The sequence below is a fragment of the Salvelinus namaycush genome, unplaced genomic scaffold (genome assembly GCF_016432855.1).
Source record: "Salvelinus namaycush isolate Seneca unplaced genomic scaffold, SaNama_1.0 Scaffold73, whole genome shotgun sequence".
Lineage (NCBI taxonomy): Eukaryota > Metazoa > Chordata > Actinopteri > Salmoniformes > Salmonidae > Salvelinus > Salvelinus namaycush.
Window position 1 is genome coordinate 1 of NW_024061453.1, and position 25,614 is coordinate 25,614.

General features: G+C 41.9%; 2 protein-coding genes across 3 annotated transcripts in view; one reads left to right on the top strand and one right to left on the bottom strand.

Moving 5' to 3' along the window:
* Positions 1-246: 246 nt before the first annotated feature.
* Positions 247-10,537, bottom strand: LOC120042615 (intraflagellar transport protein 74 homolog; the record flags this gene model as incomplete). The annotated part of the gene is made up of 8 exons (XM_038987430.1): positions 10,429-10,537; positions 10,028-10,180; positions 3,952-4,087; positions 997-1,045; positions 818-916; positions 584-644; positions 419-478; positions 247-308 (listed from the first exon to the last, which is right to left on the bottom strand). Coding segments are annotated over exons 2-8 (587 nt in total), but the record flags the coding sequence as incomplete, so codon positions are not given.
* Positions 10,538-10,752: 215 nt separating this feature from the next.
* LOC120042625 (FSD1-like protein) overlaps positions 10,753-25,614 on the top strand; it is a 75,635-nt gene continuing 60,773 nt past the window's right edge. For both annotated transcript variants that reach the window (XM_038987445.1, XM_038987444.1), the window contains exon 1: positions 10,753-10,858. In XM_038987445.1, the coding sequence (XP_038843373.1) occupies positions 10,844-10,858 (15 nt within the window). In that variant the 5' untranslated portion in view covers positions 10,753-10,843. The remainder of the gene's footprint in view (positions 10,859-25,614) is intronic.

The window sequence follows — 25,614 nt, forward strand, 5'->3', positions numbered from 1 at the left end:
AGTGCACTAAGGACCAGGGGAAGAGTTGACAACATAGTGCACTACATTCTCTTGTATACCAAGGACTCAGGAAAGAGTTGCAGGGGAGAAGAGAAGAGGAGAATGTTCCTATTTGAAAGCTAGAAAATTAGTTGCTCACGACATGTTACAATTTTTTAAAGTAGCTCTCATGTTAGAAAAGGTTGGAGACCCCTGGTGTAGGTCGTCTAAGGTTTTGTCATATTAAATAAATATTTGAGTACTTACTCTCGTCTTTCTGTGAATATGACATCCATACTTTGAGCCTCTCGGTCGTTCTGTGCTTTCAACTACACAAACATAGTATGCAAACGGTCAGGGTTAGGACTGAACTAAACGTATCCTATCTTGGAGACAATTCACGTATAAAACAGTTTGCTAAATGATCAAATGTAGTTACCATATTGAAGTCATTTATGACATCCTCCATCTCAGTGTTGGTGTTCAACTTGTCTACTAGCTGAAAAAAAAGGGGGGAGGAAAAAGGGGTAACAGCAGTGTTAAGTACATCCTAAAATAATAACATCATATCGTCTTCATCAAATAGACCCGTGTGTCCCTTTACCATGTTGTAATCTGCCAGTTGTCCCTGTAGATCCTTCAGTTCACCAGCAAGTCCTTCTGCTCTGCAGGGGATAAAACAACAGGACCATGAGAGACCATCCATATAAACCTTGGATGATGAAAACATGAGAACCGATTGACGATTAAAAACAAAAAAAGGGTGTCTCCGAGTTGTCGATACAAAACAACCCAAGGCCTATTTGTGCATCGTGTATTTCCTCGCTGATTACTTTACCTTTTCTCATAGGAGAGGTAAACAGAGTTCTCCTGATTGAAGGTGTCAATCTCTTTCTGCAGTTTGCTGGTCTCTGTTGTCAGTTCATTGATCTTACTCCTGTTGAGTCACATAGAAGACCATGACACATGACGATACAGTGTACAACACGTGGTTCTATATCTTCTATTCAGCCTTACCTGAGAAGGCCAAGGTAGTAGGATTTATCCAGAATCTGCCTCTGAGGTCCTGGAAAATAAGAGCGAGAGATCTCATGTCATGACAGACAGATAAGAAAATAATTTGTGTGTGAGACAAGACTTCGATACCAAAATCATCACATTAAGTTGTGTTTTTATATGGAGGTCCTAAACTGTTGTATGTATATATTTTACCAGAGAGGGGGCGAAGAACATATTTTGGGGAGTGTGCCACACATTAACGTGGACTGATGTCCGAGGAAAGATATGGTTGGTGAATACAATGAGCGTACAAAACATTAAGAACACCTGCTCCTTCCCTGACATACAGACTGTTCAGCTGAATCCAGGTGAAAGTTATGATCCCCAATTGAAGTCACTTGTTAAATCCACTTCAATCAGTGTAGATGAAGGGGAGGAGATGGGTTAAAGAAGGATTGTTAAGCCTTGAGACATGGATTGTGTATGTGTGCCATTCAGATGGTGAACGGGCAAGACAACAGATTTAAGTGCCTTTGAACGGGGTATGGTAGTAGGTTCCAGGCACACCGGGTTGAGTGTGTCAAGAACTGCAACGTTGCTGGGTTTTTCCACACTCAACTGTGTCCTGTGTGTATCTAGAATGGTCCATCGTCCAAAGGACATCCAGCCAACTGGACACGACTGTGGGAACATCTTTTAGTCAACATGGGCCAGCATCCCTGTGGAACTGAGTCTGTTCTGAGGGCAAAGGAGGGTGCAACACAATATAATGTTTTGTACACTCAGTGTATATAACAGGTGTACAATACGGGTGTATAATACGGGTTTATAATATGGGTGTATAATGCAGGTTTATAATACGGGTCAATAACACAGGTTTATAATACGGGTCAATAACACAGGTTTATAATACGGGTGTATAATATGGGTTTATAATACGGGTTTATAATAAGGGTGTATAATATGGGTGAATAATACAGGTGAAAAATACAGTTCAATAATATGGGTGTATAATACGGGTGTATAATATGGGTTTATAATACGGGTGTATAATATGGGTGAATAATACAGGTTTATAATATGGGTGAATAATACAGGTTTGTAATACGGGTGTATAATACGGGTGTATAATCCAGGTCAAAATAACGGGTTTATAATACGGGTTTATAATACGGGTGTATAATATGGGTGTATAATACGGGTGAATAATATGGGTTTATAATACGGGTGTATAATATGGGTGTATAATATGGGTTTATAATACGGGTGTATAATATGGGTGTATAATATGGGTTTATAATATGGGTTTATAATATGGGTGTATAATATGGGTTTATAATACGGGTGTATAATATGGGTTTATAATACGGGTGTATAATATGGGTGAATAATACAGGTTTATAATATGGGTGTATAATATGGGTTTATAATACGGGTGTATAATATGGGTGAATAATACAGGTTTATAATATGGGTGTATAATATGGGTTTATAATACGGGTGTATAATATGGGTGAATAATACAGGTTTATAATATGGGTGAATAATACAGGTTTGTAATACGGGTGTATAATACGGGTGTATAATCCAGGTCAAAATAACGGGTTTATAATACGGGTTTATAATACGGGTGTATAATATGGGTGTATAATACGGGTGGATAATATGGGTTTATAATACGGGTGTATAATATGGGTGTATAATATGGGTTTATAATACGGGTGTATAATATGGGTTTATAATATGGGTTTATAATATGGGTGTATAATATGGTTTTATAATACGGGTGTATAATATGGGTTTATAATACGGGTGTATAATATGGGTGAATAATACAGGTTTATAATACAGGTCAATAATACGGGTGAATAATACAGGTGTATAATCCAGGTCTCAAATAACGGGTGAAAAATACAGGTTTATAATACGGTGTATAATCAGGTCAATAATACAGGTGTATAATACGGGTTTATAATACGGGTTTATAATACGGGTGTATAATACAGGTGTATAATACGGGTGTATAATCCAGGTCAAAATAACAGGTGAAAAATACAGGTTTATAATACGGGTGTATAATCAGGTCAATAATACGGGTGAATAACACAGGAAAATAATATGGGTGTATAATGCGGGTGTATAATACGGGTGTATAATATGGGTGAATAACACAGGTCAATAATATGGGTGTATAATACGGGTGTATAATCCAGGTCAAAATAACGGGTGAAAAATACAGGTTTATAATACGGGTGTATAATACAGGTGTATAATACGGATGAATAACACAGGTTTATAATACGGGTTTATAATACGGGTGTATAATACGGGTGAATAATACAGGTCAATAATACGGGTCTATAAAACGGGTGAATAATACAGGTCAATAATACGGGTCTATAAAACGGGTCTATAAAACGGGTGAATAATACAGGTCAATAATACGGGTCTATAAAACGGGTCTATAAAACGGGTCAAAATAACGGGTGAAAAATACAGGTTAATAATACGGGTGTATAATCCAGGTCAATAATACGAGTGTATAAAACGGGTGTATAATACGGGTTTATAATACGAGTGTATAATACGAGTGTATAATACAGGTCAATAATACAGGTGTATAATACGGGTGCATAATACGAGTTTATAATACGAGTGTATAATACAGGTCAATAATACAGGTGTATAATACGGGTGAATAATCCAGGTCAAAATAACGGGTGAATAATGCGGGTGTATAATACAGGTCAATAATACAGGTCAATAATATGGATGTATAATACGGGTCAATAATACGGTTGTATAATAAGGGTGAATAATACGGGTCAATAATACGGGTGAATAATCCGGGTTTATAATACAGGTCAATAATACGTGTGTATAATATGTGTGAATAATACGGGTGTATAATTCAGGTCAACAATACAGGTGTATAATACGGGTGTATAATACAGGTCAATAATAATACTGTACCCTTCATGCCAGTCTTCATGCCGCTCAGGCCCTGCTGGGTGACTGGCCGGTCGGCCACTTTAATTTGAGCAGAGAGAACACCAGGGGTCCCTAGGGCTCCTCCTCTGGTTCCAGGACGCCCAGTACCCGGAACAATCTACACATTACACACAACACATTTTTCAACTAGAAATGCTGCTTAGATTCCACTTTTAAAAACGAACGAGAAAGGGCTACAATTTATAAATTATTTTAAATAGCTAGCATACATAATGTTTTAGGTAAGCACTACCTATCTACTTTAAATAATCTCTAAGCATATAGCTACACAGGGTTCTCCCAGGATTTTTTAACAAGGTGGTACTGCTAAGTACAGCGGAGGGAGGGGTAGGCCTGAAGGTGGGCCATGACCCCCCTTAGACTCAGAGATTTTTATTTTATTTTTTAAAACACCTGTAACTGCCATTTCCTGCAATCTAGAGCAACAAATGGCCTTAAATGATAACAGATGCAGTTTAAACAGTGGCCCAGCCAGTCCACAAGGTGGAGCAGCCCCCCTCTTACATTCTTTGGGGAGAACGCTGTTACAGTGCCATGTGAAAGTCTACACACCCCTTGCAATTGTCACATTTTCCTGCCTTAAATTGAAATCTAAAAAGGATAACTTTTTTTTCTTCTGATCTTCACAACCTGCTCCACTTTTTCAAAGTGAAAGAAAAAGTATAGAACATTTTCAAAATTAATTAAAAAAAATGTTTTAAACGAAGATATCTTGAATATATACAGTGCCTTGCAAAAGGATTCATCCACCTTGGCATTTTTCCTATTTTGTTGCATTACAACCTGTAATTTAAATTGATTTTTATTTCGATTTAATATAACGGACATGCACAAAATAGTCCAAATTGGTTAAGTGAAACTAAACATTTGTACTTGTTTCAAATAATTAAATAAAAAAACAATAGTAAAAGTGGGGGGTTCACATGTATTCACCCCCTTTGCTATGAAGCCCCTAAATAAGATCTGGTGCAACCAATTACCTTCAGAAGTCACATAATAAAGTCCACCTGTGTGCAATCTAAGTGTCACATGATATCAGTATATATACACCTGTTCTGAAAGGCCCCAGAGTCTGCAACACCACTAAGCAAGGGGCACCACCAAGCAAGCGGCACCATGAAGACCAAGGAGCTCTCCAAACAGGTCAGGGGCAAAGTTGTGGAGAAGTACAGATCAGGGTTGGGTTATAAAAAAATATCAGAAACTTTGAACATCCCATGGAGCACCATTAAATACATTATTAAAAAATGGAAAGAATATGGCACCACAACAAACCTGCCAAGAGAAGGCCGCCCACCAAAACTCACGGACCAGGCAAGGAGGGCATTAATCAGAGAAGCAACAAAGAGACCAAAGATAACCCTGAAGGAGCTGCAAAGCTCCACAGCGGAGATTGGAGTATCTGTCCATAGAACCACTTTGAGCCGTACACTCCACAGAGCTGGGCTTTACGGAAGAGTGGTCACATTGCTAAAGAAAAAAATAAGCGAACATGTTTGGTGTTCGCCAAAAGGCATGTGGGAGACTCCCCAAACATATGGAAGAAGGTACTCTGGTCAGATGAGACTAAAATTGAGCTTTTTGGTCATCAAGGAAAATGCTATGTCTGGCACAAACCCAAAACCTCTCATCACCCCGAGAGCACCATCCCCACAGTGAAGTATTGTGGTGGCAGCATCATTGCTGTGGGGATGTTTTTCATCAGCAGGGACTGGGAAACTGGTCAGAATTGAAGGAATGATGGATGGCGCTAAATACAGGGAAATTCTTGAGGGAAACCTGTTTCAGTCTTCCAGAGATTTGACACTGGGATGGAGGTTCACCTTCCAGCAGGACAATGACCCTAAGCATACTGCTAAAGCAACACTCGAGTGGTTTAAGGGGAAACATTTAAATATCTCGGAACTGCCTAGTCAAAGCCCAGACCTCAATCCAATTGAGAATCTGTGGTATAACGTAAAGATTGCTGTACACCAGAGGAACCCATCCAACTTGAAGGCGTTGGAGCAGTTTTGCCTTGAAGAATGGGCAAAAATCCCAGTGGCTAGATGTGCCAAGCTTATAGAGACATACCCCAAGAGACGTTCAGCTGTAATTGCTGCAAAAGGTGGCTCCACAAAGTATTGACTTTGGGGAGGGGGGGTGAATAGTTATGCACACTCAAGTTTTCTATTTTTTTTGTCTTATTTCTTGTTTGTTTCACAATAAAAAACATTTAGCATCTTCAAAGTGGTAGGTATGTTGTGTAAATCAAATGAGACAAACCCCCCCAAAATCTATTTTAATTCCAGGTTTTAAGGCAACAAAATAGGAAAAATACCAAAGGGGGTGAATACTTTCACAAGACACTGTATGTTTTCAAACAAGTCAATACTTGGTGGAAACACCTTCGGCAGCAATTACAGCTGTAAACTAAATTAAAACTATTCAGACCCTTTACTTAGTACTTTGTTGAAGCACCTTTGGCAGAGATTACAGCATCAAGTATTCTTGGGTTTGACGCTACAAGCTTGGCACATCTATATTTGGGGAGTTTCTCCCATTCTTCTTTGCAGATCCTCTCAAGCTATGTCAGGTTGGACGGGGGAGCGTTGCTGCACAGCTAGTTTCAGGTCTCTCCAGAGGTGTTCAATTGGGTTCAAGTCCGGGCTCCGGCTGGGTCACTCAAGGACATTCAGAGACTTGTCCCAAAGTCACTCCTGCGTTTTCTTGGCTGTGTGCTTAGGGTCGCCCCAGTCTGAGGTCCTGAGCGCTCTGGAGCAGGTTTTCATCAAGGAACTCTCTGTACTTTGCTCCGTTCATCTTTCCCTTGATCCTGACTAGTCTCCCAGTCCCTGCCGCTGAATAACATCCCTACACCACGATGCTGCCACCACCATGCTTCACCCTAGGGATGGTGCCAGGTTTCCTCCAGACGTGATGCTTGGCATTCAGGCCAAAGAGTTCAATCTTCGTTTCATCAGACCAGATAATCTTGTTTCTCATGGTCTGAGAGTCCTTTAGGTGCCTTTTGGCAAAATCCAAGCGGGCTGTCGTGTGCCTTTTACTGAGGAGTGGCTTCCGTCTGGCCACTCTACCATAAAGGCCTGCTTGGTGGAGTGCTGCAGAGATAGTTGTCCTTCTGGAAGATTCTCCCATCTCCACAGAGGAACTATGGAGCACTGTCAGAGAGACCATCGGGTTCTTGGTCACTCCCTGACCGATTGCTCAGTTTGGTCGGGCGGCCAGCTCTAGGAAGAGTCTTGGTGGCTCCAAACTTCTACCATTTAAGAATGATGGAGGCCACTGTGTTCTTGCGGACCTTCAATGTTGCAGATTTTTTTTTTTTACCCTTCTCCTGATCATGCCTCGACACAATCCTGCCTTTGACCTCATGGCTTGGTTTTTGCTCTGACATGCAATGTCAACTGTGGAACCTTATATACAGTGGGGCAAAAAAGTATTTAGTCAGCCACCAATTGTGCAAGTTCTCCCACTTAAAATGATGAGAGAGGCCTGTAATTTTCATCATAGGTACACTTCAACTATGACAGACAAAATGAGAAAAAAAAATCCAGAAAATCACATTGTAGGATTTTTTATGAATTTATTTGCAAATTATGGTGGAAAATAAGTATTTGGTCAATAACAAAAGTTTATCTCAATACTTTGTTATATACCCTTTGTTGGCAATGACAGAGGTCAAACGTTTTCTGTAAGTCTTCACAAGGTTTTCACACACTGTTGCTGGTATTTTTGCCCATTCCTCCATGCAGATCTCCTCTAGAGCAGTGATGTTTTGGGGCTGTTGCTGGGCAACACGGACTTTCAACTCCCTCCAAAGATTTTCTATGGGGTTGAGATCTGGAGACTGGCTAGGCCCCTCCAGGACCTTGAAATGCTTCTTACGAAGCCACTCCTTCGTTGCCAGGGCGGTGTGTTTGGGATCATTGTCATGCTGAAAGACCCAGCCACGTTTCATCTTCAATGCCCTTGCTGATGGAAGGAGGTTTTCACTAAAAATCTCACGATACATAGCCCCATTCATTCTTTCCTTTACACGGATCAGTCGTCCTGGTCCCTTTACAGAAAAACAGCCCCAAAGCATGATGTTTCCACCCCCATGCTTCACAGGAGGTATGGTGTTCTTTGGATGCAACTCAGCATTCTTTGTCCTCCAAACACGACGAGTTGTTTTTACCAAAAAAGTTCTATTTTGGTTTCATCTGACCATATGACATTCTCCCAATCTTCTTCTGGATCATCCAAATGCTCTCTAGCAAACTTCAGACGGGCCTGGACATGTACTGGCTTCAGCAGGGGGACACGTCTGGCACTGCAGGATTTGAGTCCCTGGCGGCGTAGTGTGTTACTGATGGTAGGCTTTGTTACTTTGGTCCCAGCTCTCTGTAGGTCATTCACTAGGTCCCCGTGTGGTTCTGGGATTTTTGCTCATCGTTGTGATCATTTTGACCCCACGGGGTGAGATCTTGCGTGGAGCCCCAGATCAAGGGAGATTATCAGTGGTCTTGTATGTCTTCCATTTCCTAATAGTTGCTCCCACAGTTGATTTCTTCAAACCAAGCTGCTTACCTATTGCAGATTCAGTCTTCCCAGCCTGGTGCAGGTCTACAATTTTGTTTCTGGTGTCCTTTGACAGCTCTTTGGTCTTGGCCATAGTGGAGTTTGGAGTGTGACTGTTTGAGGTTGTGGACAGGTGTCTTTTATACTGATAAGAAGTTCAAACAGGTGCCATTAATACAGGTAACGAGTGGAGGACAGAGGAGGACTTAAAGAAGAAGTTAGAGGTCTGTGAGAGCCAGAAATCTTGCTTGTTTGTAGGTGACCAAATACTTATTTTCCACCGTAATTTGCAAATAAATTCATTCAAAATCCTACAATGTGATTTTCTGGATTTTTTTTCTAATTTTGTCTGTCATAGTTGAAGTGTACCTATGATGAAAATTACAGGCCTCTCTCATCTTTTTTAAGTGGGAGAACTTCCACAATTGGTGGCTGACTAAATACTTTTTTGCCCCACTGTAGACAGCTGTGTGCAATTCAAAATCATGTCAAATCTATTGAATTTACCGCAGGTGGATTCCAATGAAGTTGTAGAAACATTTCAAGGATGATCAATGGAAACAGGATGCACCTGAGCTTAATTTCAAGTGTCATAGCAATGGGTCTGAATACTTATATACATTTTGAAGAACCTGTTTTCTCTTTGTCATTGTGGTGTATTGTGTGTCGTTTGATGAGGAACATGTTTTATTTAATCCCTTTTAGAATAAGGCTGTAATGTAACAAAATGTGGGAAAGTCAAGGGGTCTGAATATTTTCCAGATTTTTTAATTCTTTATATTTAACTAGGCAAGTCAGTTAAGAACAAATTCTTATTTACAATGACGGCCTACCCGGCTAAACTCAGACGACGCTGGGCCAATTGTGCGCCGCCTTATGGGACTCCCAATCACGGATGTGATGCAGCCTGGATTCAAACCAGGTACTGCAATGACGCCTCTTGTACTGAGATGCAGTGTCTTAGACCACTGCACCACTCTGGAGCCCCGAGTGCACAGTAAATCTGGTTGAAAATCAGAAACAAGGTTTGAATATTGCTGTCCATCAATGATTCTCAACTAAACTCAATAAGCTTGAGAAAATTTTACAACAACAATGGATATATGTTGCCATTGGAGTTGTCCAGAGTTGGTAGGATCGTATTCAAAGTGTTTTTCAGCTGTATTTTCTGCCAAAGGTGCTTGCACCAAATATTAACTCTGGGGCGTGAAGACATCTTTGTTTATTTCTTTTTTGAAAATATTCTCTACTTTTTCTTTTACTTTGAAAACGTGGCGCAGGATGTGTAGATCTGTAGGGAAACATTTTCAATTTTAATCCCTTTTTAGATTTAATTTTAAGCCAGCAAAATAGGGTGTGTAGACTTTCATTAGGAACTGTACTGTATGTCCATACGCTACAGAAGGTGTGTAAAGGGTGATGATAGTTAGTCAGGAATCTGCAAGAAAACATAAAAACTGTGACTTGGCTTTACCCCAGTTCCGACCCTAATGGCTGTGGGTGGAGGTCTGATGGTAGTTGGAGGTCTCCCAGTCCCTGGTACTAGAGACCCCCGACTCATCGGTCTACCTGACGGTGGCCTCTGGCTCGCCATCTCTTCACTGGTTTCTCTTCTCACCACAAAATCCTGGAGGAGAAAATCAGTCTTTCAACGACAAGCAACTGCCTGGAGTAACGTTAGCAAAGCTAAACTAAACAGAGGCATGGTGCATTTCCGAGCGATGTACCGTTAGTTAGCTTAGTTACTAGTAACGTGTTAGCTAGCTAGGCTAATGTTAGCTGGATGTTGCTAGCTAGTTTGCTAATGAAACCGTTGTCTCTTGTCTCGACAATTTCAAGGTAGCTATAATGCCTAATATAAGTGTACCAACTTACCTCGTGTTTTGTATAGGTGTCAAACCGCTCAATTTGATTGTTAGTATTTTTGTTGTAGCAAGCAAGCTACCAGTACACTTCTTTTGACGTTACCACAGCAACCAACCATTACCGCGAGACTTTGGGGGAAATCTCTGAGAAGTGGAATCCCTCTGCAAAACCCTGCCCTTCGTGACCACTGACTTATGAAACGTTTACTAACACATCAAAGACATTCTTCTTTAGTCCAGTGGAGGGCGCAACAAGTCTACATTTTGTATATTGCCTCTAATTTATGAGGGCGAGGGTTAAAAAACTACTGCGCATGTACGTGCACTATGCTCCGCCATCCAGTGGGGTAATCGTCTTCCTCTTTGGAGAGAACTTCGCCTGCCTATGCATTGGATTTGATTATATTTGTGTTTCGGTCCTCGGTATGGACTCTCAAAAAGTAAGTGTACCCGGCGTATTAGGAACCGATATCGATGATGATTCGGTCGTCAGCTGTGCATGCCATAATACTGGCAACATTGTGTACGGCTTTCAAGCTTCACGGTTAGTCGAAGTGATAGTTGTATGTAACGAGACGAGCTTGCTGAGAACGAACATTAGTCCAACATTACGTGATTTTTGTCATTGTTTATCACGAATATGCGTGATGCTTTAGGGCTGGAAACATGTTCAAATTCGTTCTGTTGCTTAAGAAGAATCTGTTGACTTGGAAACTAGATATTTTCTGATACAATGTTTCTGTCGAACGTTTCCTTCTGGTTATTCTCCAATGACTGGTATTCACACGTCTTTCATGTGACAGGGACAGCTCCTCTACCCAGCAATGATTTGGCACATTTGACATTGATCTTGTTATTGAAATATGATGACACACTTCTGTAAAGTAATTCACTTCCTAATTTCTTTTGTGGTTTTGACAGTCACAGTAGGTGTCAAAGTTATTCATGTCTTTTATTATACAGCTTTGCCTGTCCTATAGGCTGTTTGTTTATTTGTCTGCCACTTTAGGTCTGTTATTGTAACAATAACAAAACATCATATCATTATAAAGTCAATATTTGTGCTTACACGTCTTTCGTGGACTTGTCATGCATCTCAGAATATTACAATATTTTTTTGAAGTCGTCCTGAAAAAATAAACATTATATTTGTTATGAAATGTCAGACACATTGCTTTAAGTCTGTTGTCAAGGGCCTATAGCAACAGGATGGGCTTATCGTTTGTATTTGTTTTTTGTTTGTTATCAGCATAACTAGGGTGTGACTATCTAACAGGAAATGACCTGTATGGCTACCTCTCCTTTCTACTGAAATAAAAGGAGGAAGGAAAGATGTACATGAAAAAGACAGTATAGCCTTTAGCACGTGCTGTCAACCTAAGCTTCTTCTAAGTCTATTACTCAGTCAGAGGGAGAGAGAGAGAGAGGTCACACCAGTGGTACAGGTCTATTATAACCCTCAGTCAGAGAGGAGAGGTGTGACATCATTCTGAAAGGCACAGGGGCACTCAAGAAGGAAGTGGCACTAGTTGTGAGCCAGCACCTCAGACAGATGGGAGGGCAGACAGACAGTATATTGTCAGTAGTTGTCAATCTCCAATAGAAAACATTACTGTTCGATTTGGCTGGGGTTTGAGTTAGTCGTTCATCAATGTTTTGTATGTTTTGTTTTTTTGTTAAGTGCTAGAGAGTCGTGTCCAGTAAAGGAACTTCATACCAGCCACGCACCTGGAAATTCATTTTAGTTTCAGATTTAATTTTTTTGTTGTTGAATCAAACCACTTTTCCCTCCCACTTGACTTTTAAAACCAACTCACCATGTTTGAGCTCTGTCATTTAGGCTCCTGACGTTTTGACAGTGTTTTACAGTGGAGTATCCATTGGGCTGAACAGAATGCTACTGAAATAGATACAGGCCTAAGGCCAGCATTGAGTTGACATGTGTTTCCTATGCAGGGGCCTTTGCTGTGGTTACAGTATCCAGTCCACTACTACTGGTAGTGGCCACAGCTCAAGTAGTAGTATTATTTCTATTCACAGCATAAAATGGCTAGTAGACTGTTTCTGAGTACTGCAGATCCTGCTCTTTAGAACCAATACACGTCAAACATCCTTCCTCCATAACTTACTCCATGTTGATCTTCCATAACATGTTTTTCTCAATTTAGGAAAACATCACCACATTTTGGTGAGGGGGGGAGTTCCTCCAACTACTATGGGTTCAGGTCAAAAACAGTGCATCTATATACGGAATAAATAGGTTGCCATACCAGACACAGCCCTAGGGAATGTCCACAGAGGGGTTTTTGCTGTGTATCTCTACTGTGAAATAGCTTGTTGGGAGTAGCTTTAAGTCCTGTTAAACCCCTGCCTTTTGTAGCTGACGTGTATCTGCTACTGCTGTAACACTGCTGTTATGTGTAGGACTGCAAGCTACTGCTTTTATGTGTAGGTCTACAAGCTACTGCTGTAACACTGCTGTTATGTGTAGGCCTACAAGCTACTGCTGTTATGTGTAGGCCTACAAGCTACTGCTGTTATGTGTAGGTCTACAAGCTACTGCTGTTATGTGTTGGCCTACAAGCTACTGCTGTTATGTGTAGGTCTACAAGCTACTGCTGTAACACTGCTGTTATGTGTAGGCCTACAAGCTACTGCTGTTGTGTGTAGGCCTACAAGCTACTGCTGTAACACTGCTGTTATGTGTAGGCCTACAAGCTACTGCTGTTGTGTGTAGGCCTACAGGCTACTGCTGTTATGTGTAGGTCTACAAGCTACTGCTGTAACACTGCTGTTATGTGTAGGCCTACAAGCTACTGCAGTTATGTGTAGGCCTACAAGCTACTGCAGTTATGTGTAGGCCTACAAGCTACTGCTGTTATGTGTAGGCCTACAAGCTACTGCTGTTATGTGTAGGCCTACAGGCTACTGCTGTTATGTGTAGGTCTACAAGCTACTGCTGTTATGTGTAGGCCTACAGGCTACTGCTGTTATGTGTAGGTCTACAAGCTACTGCTGTAACACTGCTGTTATGTGTAGGCCTGCAGGCTACTGCTGTTATGTGTAGGCCTACAAGCTACTGCTGTTATGTGTAGGTCTACAAGCTACTGCTGTTATGTGTAGGCCTACAAGCTACTGCTGTTATGTGTAGGCCTACAGGCTACTGCTGTTATGTGTAGGCCTACAAGCTACTGCTGTTATGTGTAGGCCTACAGGCTACTGCTGTTATGTGTAGGTCTACAAGCTACTGCTGTAACACTGCTGTTATGTGTAGGCCTGCAGGCTACTGCTGTTATGTGTAGGTCTACAAGCTACTGTCGTTATGTGTAGGCCTACAAGCTACTGCTGTTATGTGTTGGCCTACAAGCTACTGCTGTTATGTGTAGGCCTACAAGCTACTGCTGTTATGTGTAGGACTACAAGCTACTGCTGTTATGTGTAGGCCTACAAGCTACTGCTGTTATGTGTAGGCCTACAGGCTACTGCTATGTGTAGGCCTACAAGCTACTGCTGTTATGTGTAGGCCTACAGGCTACTGCTGTTATGTGTAGGTCTACAAGCTACTGCTGTAACACTGCTGTTATGTGTAGGCCTGCAGGCTACTGCTGTTATGTGTAGGTCTACAAGCTACTGTCGTTATGTGTAGGCCTACAAGCTACTGCTGTTATGTGTTGGCCTACAAGCTACTGCTGTTATGTGTAGGCCTACAAGCTACTGCTGTTATGTGTAGGACTACAAGCTACTGCTGTTATGTGTAGGCCTACAAGCTACTGCTGTAACACTGCTGTTATGTGTAGGCCTGCAGGCTTCTGCTACACCATTGTTATGTAACCTCATGTTCATCTGAGTTGTTGTCAATTAGCATGGGGTTATCTATCGGTTGGATGGGTGGGCTATAGTCTAAGGTCAACATTAAACCTGTCCTTTTCAGAGGGCACAGAGAAGGTCCTACTGTACTGTTCAAACTGTCAAATCCTCTCACATCTACATAGTGCCTAGGAGTTAGGGATTGGGGGTCTATAGAGAAGGTCAGAAAACATTTGTAGTGTTAGCTGACCTAATGCACAGCATTAAGATAATCATCAGTCTGTGGTGTCATGCAGCAGCTTTAAATAGAAGTGAAGGCCAATCCTCCAATCTGCCTAATCATGTTGTGTTGCTCAGTAGCATGGTCCCTCGTTCAGCCGGTCGGTCCCTCCCCGGGAACTAACGGACATCTGTGAAGGCCAATCCTCCAATCTGCCTAATCATGTTGTGTTGCTCAGTAGCGTGGTCCCTCGTTCAGCCGGTCGGTCCCTCCCAGGGAACTAACAGACATCTGCCAACATTCACATGATATAGAGGAACATACAGAAACATTTCTGTACACTGTCCAAGACGATACACATACACAGTACTGCGTATCTACACTGAGTGTACAAAACATTAGGAACACCTTCCTAATATTGAGTTGCACACCCACCTTTTGTCCTCAGAACAGCCTCAATTCGTCGGGACATGGACTCCAACGAGGTGTCAAGCGTTCCACAGGGATGCTGACTCCAATGCATGCTGACTCCAATGCTTCCCACAGTTGAGTCAAGTTGGCTGGATGTCCTTTGGGTGGTTGACCATTCTTGATACACAGGGAAGCTGTTGAGCGTGAAAAACCCAGCAACGTTGCAGTTCTTGACACACTCAAACCGGTGCGCCTGGAACCTAGTACCATACTCCGTTCAAAGGCACATCAATCTTTTGTCTTGCTCATTCACCCTCTGAATGGCACAAATACACAATCCATGTCTCAAGGCTTAAAAATCCTTCTTTAACCCGTCTCCTCCCCTTCATCTACACTGATTGAAGTGGATTTAACAAGTGACTTCAATAAGGTGTTCCTAATGTATTGTATATCTTATTGTACAGTGGATATCTGATATTACTGTAGTTGGACGTAGAAACTGAACTGGGGCAACGGCTCCTTAGAATCAGTGGATTATTTTATCTATGATTGTATTTGTCCTGTTTGTTGTATAGCCTGGTATTTAGGTGTTTTCTGTTTGTCCCTGTTCGATGTATAGCCTGGTATTTAGGTGTTTTCTGTTCGTTGTATAGCCTGGTATTTAGGTGTTTTCTGTTTGTCCTGTTCGATGTATAGCCTGGTATTTAGGTGTTTTCTGTTCGTTGTATAGCCTGGTATTTAGGTGTTTTCTGTTTGTCCCTGTTCGTTGTATAGCCTGGTATTTAGGTGTTTTCTGTTCGTTGTATAGCCTGGTATTTAGGTGTTTTCTGTTTGTCCCTGTTCGTTGTATAGCCTGGTATTTAGGTGTTTTCTGTTCGTTGTATAGCCTGGTATTTAGGTGTTTTCTGTTTGTCCCTGTTCGTTGTATAGCCTGGTATTTAGGTGTTTTCTGTTTGTCCCTGTTCGATGTATAGCCTGGTATTTAGGTGTTTTCTGTTTGTCCCTGTTCGATGTATAGCCTGGTATTTAGGTGTTTTCTGTTTGTCCCTGTTCGATGTATAGCCTGGTATTTAGGTGTTTTCTGTTTGTCCCTGTTCGATGTATAGCCTGGTATTTAGGTGTTTTCTGTTTGTCCCTGTTCGATGTATAGCCTGGTATTTAGGTGTTTTTCCCGAACATGTTACCTGATGCTCATTCAAATAGCAATCCAAATCAAATCCATCTTGATGGTATTAAATTGGAACTACTGTAGTACAAACCTTTACCAAATCTCCGGTAATACTTTGTAGTGTACAACATATAGTTCAGCAAGCATCATGTGCACTACAACATAAGTTACTAATGAACAGAGAACAAGACATTTTAAAAGGATAGAACACAATAGGCCTTCTTCCCACTGTGTTGTTCTTATCCCCAGGCTAGACTGGTCACACATAGCATTTGTTAACCCTGAGCTAACAGACAAACATAACATGCGACCAATGTCAATTAGCCAAGTAACAATCTATTTCTTCTTGTTTCTAGCTTGGCATTTGATTTCCAAATAGCGATGTTAGTATAAACCTCCCACATCGGAAACAATGTCAACAAAACCTCCATCTCTATTTCCATCGTGGTCCTGTCAGTTACTGTAGGCTGTACTGTAGTCAATACTGTAGGCAATATTGACACTGTACACTAATTCAATTGACAGGAGGACGACGGAGGTCCTAATGAAGAGAATTAGCTTAACTCAAAAAGGCATTGGGCCTTTTGTCTGCTTATGTTGGCATGAACTCTGCATGTCAATCTCAAAGTAGAGAGGAGAGATAGACTGCATCACTACATGTCTTTTGTGAGAGGTATTGACATGTTGAAAGTGTTTAAACGGCTAGTGCACAGCTCAGACACCCGTGCATACCCCCCCCCCCCCCCCCCCGTGCAAGAAAAGCCACTTGGGGTCTCTTTACAGTCCTCAAGTCCAGAACAGACTATGGGAGGTGCACAGTACTACATAGAGCCATGACTACATGGAACTCTATTCCACAGTACTACATAGAGCCTTGACTACATGGAACTCTATTCCACAGTACTACACAGAGCCATGACTACATGGAACTCTATTCCACAGTACTACATAGAGCCATGACTACATGGAACTCTATTCCACAGTACTACATAGAGCCATGACTACATGGAACTCTATTCCACAGTACTACATAGAGCCATGACTACATGTAACTCTATTCCACAGTACTACATAGAGCCATGACTACATGTAACTCTATTCCACAGTACTACATAGAGCCATGACTACATGGAACTCTATTCCACAGTACTACATAGAGCCATGACTACATGGAACTCTATTCCACAGTACTACATAGAGCCATGACTACATGGAACTCTATTCCACAGTACTACATAGAGCCATGACTACATGGAACTCTATTCCACAGTACTACATAGAGCCATGACTACATGGAACTCTATTCCACAGTACTACATAGAGCCATGACTACATGGAACTCTATTCCACAGTACTACATAGAGCCATGACTACATGGAACTCTATTCCACAGTACTACATAAAGCCATGACTACATGGAACTCTATTCCACAGTACAACATAGAGCCATGACTACATGGAACTCTATTCCACAGTACAACATAGAGCCTTGACTACGTGGAACTCTATTCCACATCAGGTAACTCAAGCGAGTAGTAAAATACAATGTAAAAAACAGAAAACTACACCTTATGGAACAACGCAGATTGTGAAGACACACACACACACACACACAGGTGCACACACACACTACACACAGGCGCACAAACACACTACACACATGTACATAGTAATGTTTTAATATTGTGGTATTAGACTATTTGGATTGTAGTTAGTTTTGGTCATGTACAGTATGTGGACAGCTGCTCGTCGAACATCTCATTCCATAATCATGGGCATTAATATGGAGTTGGTTCCCCCTTTGCTGCTATAACAGCCTCTACTCTTCTGGGAAGGCTTTAATATGGAGTCGGTCCACCCCTTTGCTGCTATAACAGCCTCCACTCTTCTGGGAAGGCTTTAATATGGAGTCGGTCCACCCCTTTGCTGCTATAACAGCCTCCACTCTTCTGGGAAGGCTTTCCACTAGATGTTGGAACATTGCTGCTATAACAGCCTCCACTCTTCTGGGAAGGCTTTCCACTAGATGTTGGAACATTGCTGCTATAACAGCCTCCACTCTTCTGGGAAGGCTTTCCACTAGATGTTGGAACATTGCTGCTATAACAGCCTCCACTCTTCTGGGAAGGCTTTCCACTAGATGTTGGAACATTGCTGCTATAACAGCCTCCACTCTTCTGGGAAGGCTTTACACTAGATGTTGGAACATTGCTGCAGAGACTTGCTTCCATTCAGCCATGGGTATTAGTGAGGTCGGGCACTGATGTTGGGTGATTAGACCTGACTCTGATGTTGGGTGATTAGGCCTGGCTCTGATGCTGGGTGATTAGGCCTGGCTCTGATGTTGGGTGATTAGGCCTGGCTCTGATGTTGGGTGATTAGGCCTGGCTCTGATGTTGGGTGATTAGGCCTGGCTCTGATGTTGGGTGATTAGGCCTGGCTCGCAGTTGGAATTCCAATTCATCCCAGAGGTGTTCGATGGGGTTCAGGTCAGGGCTCTGTGCAGGCCAATCAAGAGTATTGGTTTAATAATGTGTTGTATTGTAGTTATGTAGTGGTGTGATAATGTATTGTAGATACAGTATGTAGTGGTGTGATAATGTGGTGTAATAATGTATTGTAGATACAGTATGTAGTGGTGTAATGTATTGTTTTGTAGATATGTAGTGGTGTGATAATGTGGTGTAATAATGTATTGTAGATACAGTATGTAGTGGTGTAATGTATTGTTTTGTAGATATGTAGTGGTGTGATAATGTATTGTATTGTAGATACAGTATGTAATGGTGTGATAATGTAGTGGTGTGATAATGTATTGTAGTGGTGTAATAATGTGTTGTATAATAGATACAGTATGTATTGGTAGAGTAGTGGTGTGATAATGTATTGTAGATACAGTATGTAGTGGTGTAATAATGTAGTGGTGTGATAATGTATTGTAGATACAGTATGTAGTGGTGTAATAATGTATTGTAGATATGTAGTGGTGTGATAATGTATTGTAGATACAGTATGTAGTGGTGTAATAATGTATTGTAGATATGTAGTGGTGTGATAATGTATTGTAGATACAGTATGTAGTGGTGTAATAATGTATTGTAGATATGTAGTGGTGTGATAATGTATTGTAGATACAGTATGTAGTGGTGTGATAATGTATTGTAGATATGTAGTGGTGTGATAATGTATTGTAGATATGTAGTGGTGTGATAATGTATTGTATGATGTACTGTTTTAATTAGGATTTTTTTGTGACGTAATTGCCTTAATCTTGTTTGGACAACAGGAAGAGTATCCTTAATAAATGCAAAATAGAAAACTAATGCTGGGGAAGAGATGGCAAGTCACCGTCCCCAATGGTGTCCTATTCCATATATAGTGCACTACTTTAGACCAGAGCCCTATGGAACCCTATTCCTTATATAGTGCACTACTTTAGACCCGAGCCCTATGGAACCATATTCCTTATATAGTGCACTACTTTAGACCAGAGCCCTATGGAACCCTATACCCTATATATAGAGACAGGCACTGTGTTGGTGCCAGATACTGTGTTGGTGCCAGTTGTGAAGTTTCAGCATGACCTATTATGTAGGCCATTCACAACGAGCCTTTAGGGTGATGGGCCATTCACAACGAGCCTTTAGGGTGATGGGCCATTCACAACGAGCCTTTAGGGTGATGGGCCATTCACAACGAGCCTTTAGGGTGATGGGCCATTCACAACGAGCCTTTAGGGTGATGGGCCATTCACAACGAGCCTTTAGGGTGATGGGCCATTCACAACGAGCCTTTAGGGTGATGGGCCATTCACAACGAGCCTTTAGGGTGATGGGCCATTCACAACGAGCCTTTAGGGTGATGGGCCATTCACAACGAGCCTTTAGGGTGATGGGCCATTCACAACGAGCCTTTAGGGTGATGGGCCATTCACAACGAGCCTTTAGGGTGATGGGCCATTCACAACGAGCCTTTAGGGTGATGGGCCATTCACAACGAGCCTTTAGGGTGATGGGCCATTCACAACGAGCCTTTAGGGTGATGGGCCATTCACAACGAGCCTTTAGGGTGATGGGCCATTCACAACAAGCCTTTAGGGTGATGGGCCATTCACAACGAGCCTTTAGGGTGATGGGCTTTTAGGTGGTTGTGAATGATATGAGCACCAAGACAGTGTAGCGCTCTGAACACAGCACCAAGACAGTGTAGCCCTCTGCACCAAGACAGTGTAGTGCTCTGCACCAAGACAGTGTAGTGCTCTGCACCAAGACAGTGTAGTGCTCTGCACCAAGACAGTGTAGTGCTCTGCACCAAGACAGTGTAGTGCTCTGCACCAAGACAGTGTAGTGCTCTGCACCAAGACAGTGTAGTGCTCTGCACCAAGACAGTGTAGTGCTCTGCACCAAGACAGTGTAGCGCTCTGAACACAGCACCAAGACAGTGTAGCGCTCTGAACACAGCACCAAGACAGTGTAGCGCTCTGCACCAAGACAGTGTAGCGCTCTGCACCAAGACAGTGTAGCGCTCTGCACCAAGACAGTGTAGCGCTCTGCACCAAGACAGTGTAGCGCTCTGCACCAAGACAGTGTAGCGCTCTGCACCAAGACAGTGTAGCGCTCTGCACCAAGACAGTGTAGCGCTCTGCACCAAGACAGTGTAGCCCTCTGCACCAAGACAGTGTAGCCCTCTGCACCAAGACAGTGTAGCCCTCTGCACCAAGACAGTGTAGCCCTCTGCACCAAGACAGTGTAGCCCTCTGCACCAAGACAGTGTAGCCCTCTGCACCAAGACAGTGTAGCCCTCTGCACCAAGACAGTGTAGCCCTCTGCACCAAGACAGTGTAGCCCTCTGCACCAAGACAGTGTAGCCCTCTGCACCAAGACAGTGTAGCCCTCTGCACCAAGACAGTGTAGCCCTCTGCACCAAGACAGTGTAGCCCTCTGAACACACTGCACCAAGACAGTGTAGCCCTCTGAACACACAGCACCAAGACAGTGTAGCGCTCTGCACACACAGCACCAAGACAGTGTAGCGCTCTGCACCAAGACAGTGTAGCGCTCTGCACCAAGACAGTGTAGCGCTCTGCACCAAGACAGTGTAGCGCTCTGCACCAAGACAGTGTAGCGCTCTGCACCAAGACAGTGTAGCCCTCTGCACCAAGACAGTGTAGCCCTCTGCACCAAGACAGTGTAGCGCTCTGCACCAAGACAGTGTAGCGCTCTGCACCAAGACAGTGTAGATCAGTAGTGGTACTGGAGTCATTACCAGGTGTGGTTGACCCTGAAACTGGCAGCCTGTCTGGAAAAAGCCTGAAGTTGCCTGGCTGGGTGCCATAGTACTAGAGATTGTCTCATACATTGTCTCTGTCTCACACTCTAAAACTCAAACTGAGAGGCCGTTTTTAGTTCTTAAATCTATATGGACAAAACAGTGGACGAGGGGTCTAGACCTAGGTGTTATACTTAGTACATGATAATACGTTTAGTAGTTGTGTTTGGCATCACACCAGTCTGGTAAACTGATGGTAGGACTACTTCTCTATGTTGATTCTGACTGACACTTCTGATGTTGCCGTGGCGATCATTACATTTTGTCAGCCGTTGATTGTCAAGCGAATAACTGCCGGTCTCATAGTAATTGACCATGAATTAACATAAACACATTTTAGCATCTCTTGGCTTCCACATATCGCCGACAAGCCACTGATGCTGACCTTTTGGAACTTCTACATTTTAAAAAGTCTAATAAATCAATTTAATGTAGCCTCCACCTTCACAATAAATACAATGTTTATTTTAGACGGGTCTAAAGAAACATGATATGTAGAAAATGTAGTCTATTTCAGAAGAACAGAATAGCATACTCTGAGTTGTCCTTATGTTAGGGTCCTGATCTGGCTATGCCAAATGGCTGTGGGCTACACTAGTTCATTTAGCAGACAAGATTTGCTCATAATTATGTGGCATTATTTTATATTATGAAGAATATAATTGAACGAAGCTGAATAAAATAGAAAGGATATTTTCTCCAAATGATTTGAGGGAGTGAACACATACTGCTATTCTGTGTTGAGCGGAATATAACTGTATATAGCTCCCCATTGATCTGGTTCTTCCTGTATATATTCAGCAGTTAATAGAGAACAGGTCCTCCTATATGCTTCATTTAGAGTAATTTATTCAACTTTAGTTGTGGTACAAAACGTTGGGCTATGTGTTTTGATTTGTAATACATTCTAAGGCTGCATGATGCGAGTCTAATGATGATTTGAAAAAAGTTTCTTGAAAGATATGAGCTCTACTTTGTTTTTATGCGCAGGCTGTACACACTACATCAGTCTCTCATTCACAATTTGACAAGTACTTGGTAATAAGCCTCAAATTTCCCGTGCGACATCCCCTTTGTTTGGCCGTAATGCCCCCTAAAAAAATGTAGGCCTTTTGCGGCTGTTGTGCCCTTGAGCTGAATATAATAATTATAATTTATTGACATTTTTACCGCCTTTATCGCCCTACTTTCAATCTTGTCTCGTTGCTGCAACTCCCCAATGTGCTCGGGAGGCAAAGGTCGCTTCTTAACACCCGCCCACTGCACCCAGCGTGTCGAGGAATCACTGTTCAACTGATACTAACCTTATTAAAACATATAGGACTATGGGCTAGGCTACATGAGGTGTGATACTGACCTTATTAAAACATATAGGACTATGGGCTAGGCTACATGAGGTGTGATACTAACCTTATTAAAACATATAGGCCTATGGGCTAGGCTACATGAGGTGTGATACTAACCTTATTAAAACATATAGGACTATGGGCTAGGCTACATGAGATGTGATACTGACCTTATTAAAACATATAGGACTATGGGCTAGGCTACATGAGGTGTGATACTAACCTTATTAAAACATATAGGTCTATGGGCTAGGCTACATGAGATGTGATCCTAACCTTATTAAAACATATAGGTCTATGGGCTAGGCTACATGAGGTGTGATACTGACCTTATTAAAACATATAGGACTATGGGCTAGGCTACATGAGGTGTGATACTAACCTTATTAAAACATATAGGACTATGGGCTAGGCTACATGAGGTGTGATACTGACCTTATTAAAACATATAGGACTATGGGCTAGGCTACATGAGGTGTGATACTGACCTTATTAAAACATATAGGACTATGGGCTAGGCTACATGAGGTGTGATACTGACCTTATTAAAACATATAGGACTATGGGCTAGGCTACATGAGGTGTGATACTAACCTTATTAAAACATATAGGTCTATGGGCTAGGCTACATGAGGTGTGATACTAACCTTATTAAAACATTCAGGACAATGGGCTAGGCTACATGAGGTGTGATACTAACCTTATTAAAACATATAGGACTATGGGCTAGGCTACATGAGGTGTGATACTAACCTTATTAAAACATATAGGACTATGGGCTAGGCTACATGAGGTGTGATACTAACCTTATTAAAACATATAGGTCTATGGGCTAGGCTACATGAGGTGTGATACTGACCTTATTAAAACATATAGGACTATGGGCTAGGCTACATGAGGTGTGATACTAACCTTATTAAAACATATAGGACTATGGACTAGGCTACATGAGGTGTGATACTAACCTTATTAAAACATATAGGACTATGCTACATGAGGTGTGATACTAACCTTATTAAAACATATAGGACTATGGGCTAGGCTAATTTACATCAACAACACAGCTCAGGCAGTAGGAAACTCTCTCATCCATTTATATGCAGATGAAGCAATCTTATACTCGGCTGGCCCCTCCCCGGATTTTGTGTTAAACGCTCTACAACAAAGCTTTCTTAGTGTACAACAAGCTTTCTCTACCCTTAATCTTGTTCTGAACACCTCTAAAACAAAGGTCATGTGGTTTGGTAAGAAGAATGCCCCTCTCCCCACAGGTGTGATTACTACTTCTGAGGGTTTAGAGCTTAAGGTAGTCACCTCATACAAGTACTTGGGAGTATGGCTAGACGGTACACTGTCCTTCTCTCAGCACATATCAAAGCTGCTGGCTAAAATTTAAATCTAGACTTGTTTTTTTCTATCGTAATCACTCCTCTTTCACCCCAACTGTCAAACTAATCCTGATTCAGATGACCATCCTACCCATGCTAGATTGCAGAGACGTAGTTTATAGATCGGCAGGTAAGGGTGCTCTCGAGCGGCTAGATGTTCTTTACCATTCGGCCATCAGATTTGCCACCAATACTCCTTATAGGACACATCACTGCACTCTATACTCCTCTGTAAACTGGTCATCTCTGTATACCAGTCGCAAGACCAACTGGTTGGGCAGTTAACCCACTGTTCCTAGGCCATCATTGTAAATAAGAATTTGTTCTTAACTGACTTACATAGTAAAATAAAAAAAAATGTATAAAATCCTCTTAGGCCTCACTCCCCCTGTCTGAGATATCTACTGCAGCCCTCATCCTCCACATACAACACCCGTTCTGCCAGTCACATTTTGTTAAAAGTCCCCAAAGCACACACATCCCTGGGTCACTCGTCTTTTCAGTTCACTGCAGCTAGCAACTGGAGCAAGCTGCAACAAACACTCAAACTGGACAGTTTTATCTCAATCTCTTCATTCAAAGACTCAATCATGGACACTCTTACTGACAGTTGTGGCTGCTTTGCGTGATGTATTGTTGTCTCTACCTTCTTGCCCTTTGTGCTGTTGTCTCTGCTCAATAATGTTTGTACAATTTTTTTATTTTGTGCTGCTACCATGTTGTGTTGCTACCATGTTGTTGTCACGTTGTTGCTACCATGTTGTCATGTGTTGCTGCCTTGCTATGTTGTTGTCTTAGGTCTCTCTTTATGTAGTGTTGTCTCTCTTGTTGTGATGTGTGTTTTGTCCAATATTTTTATTTTATTTTTAATTTTTAATCCCTGCAGGAGGCCTTTTGCCTTTTGGTAGGCCGTCATTGTAAATAAGTGTTTGTCCTTGACTGACTTGCCTAGTTAAATTTAAAAAATAATTTAAAAAATAAACATGAGGTGTGGGACTATGATTTGAAAAAGTCGCAAAAAAAGGCAAGCTAAGCATCATTCACAAGTGATAGGCTAATATTGTCACCCATCACACTATTCTTGATTTAATCTTGTCTTTACATATAATACAGTGTATTCGGAAAGTATTCAGACCCCTTGACTTTCTACACATTTTGTGACATAACAGCCTTATTCTAAAATGTCCTCATCCATCTACACACGATACCCCATAATGACAAAATAAAAACAGATTTTCAGAAATGTTTTCAAATGTATTCAAAATAAAACACTGAAATAATTCATTTACATAAGTATTCAGACCCTTTACTCAGTACTTTGTTGAAGCACCCTTGGCAGCGATTACAGCCTCAAGTCTTCTTGGGTATGACGCTACAAACTTGGCACACCTGTATTTGGGGAGTTTCTCCCATTTCTTCTTTGCAGATCCTCTCAAACTCTGTCAGGTTGGAAGGGGAGTGTTGCTGCACAGCTATTTTCAGGTCTCTCCAGAGATGTTCGATCAGGTTCAAGTATGTGCTCTGGCTG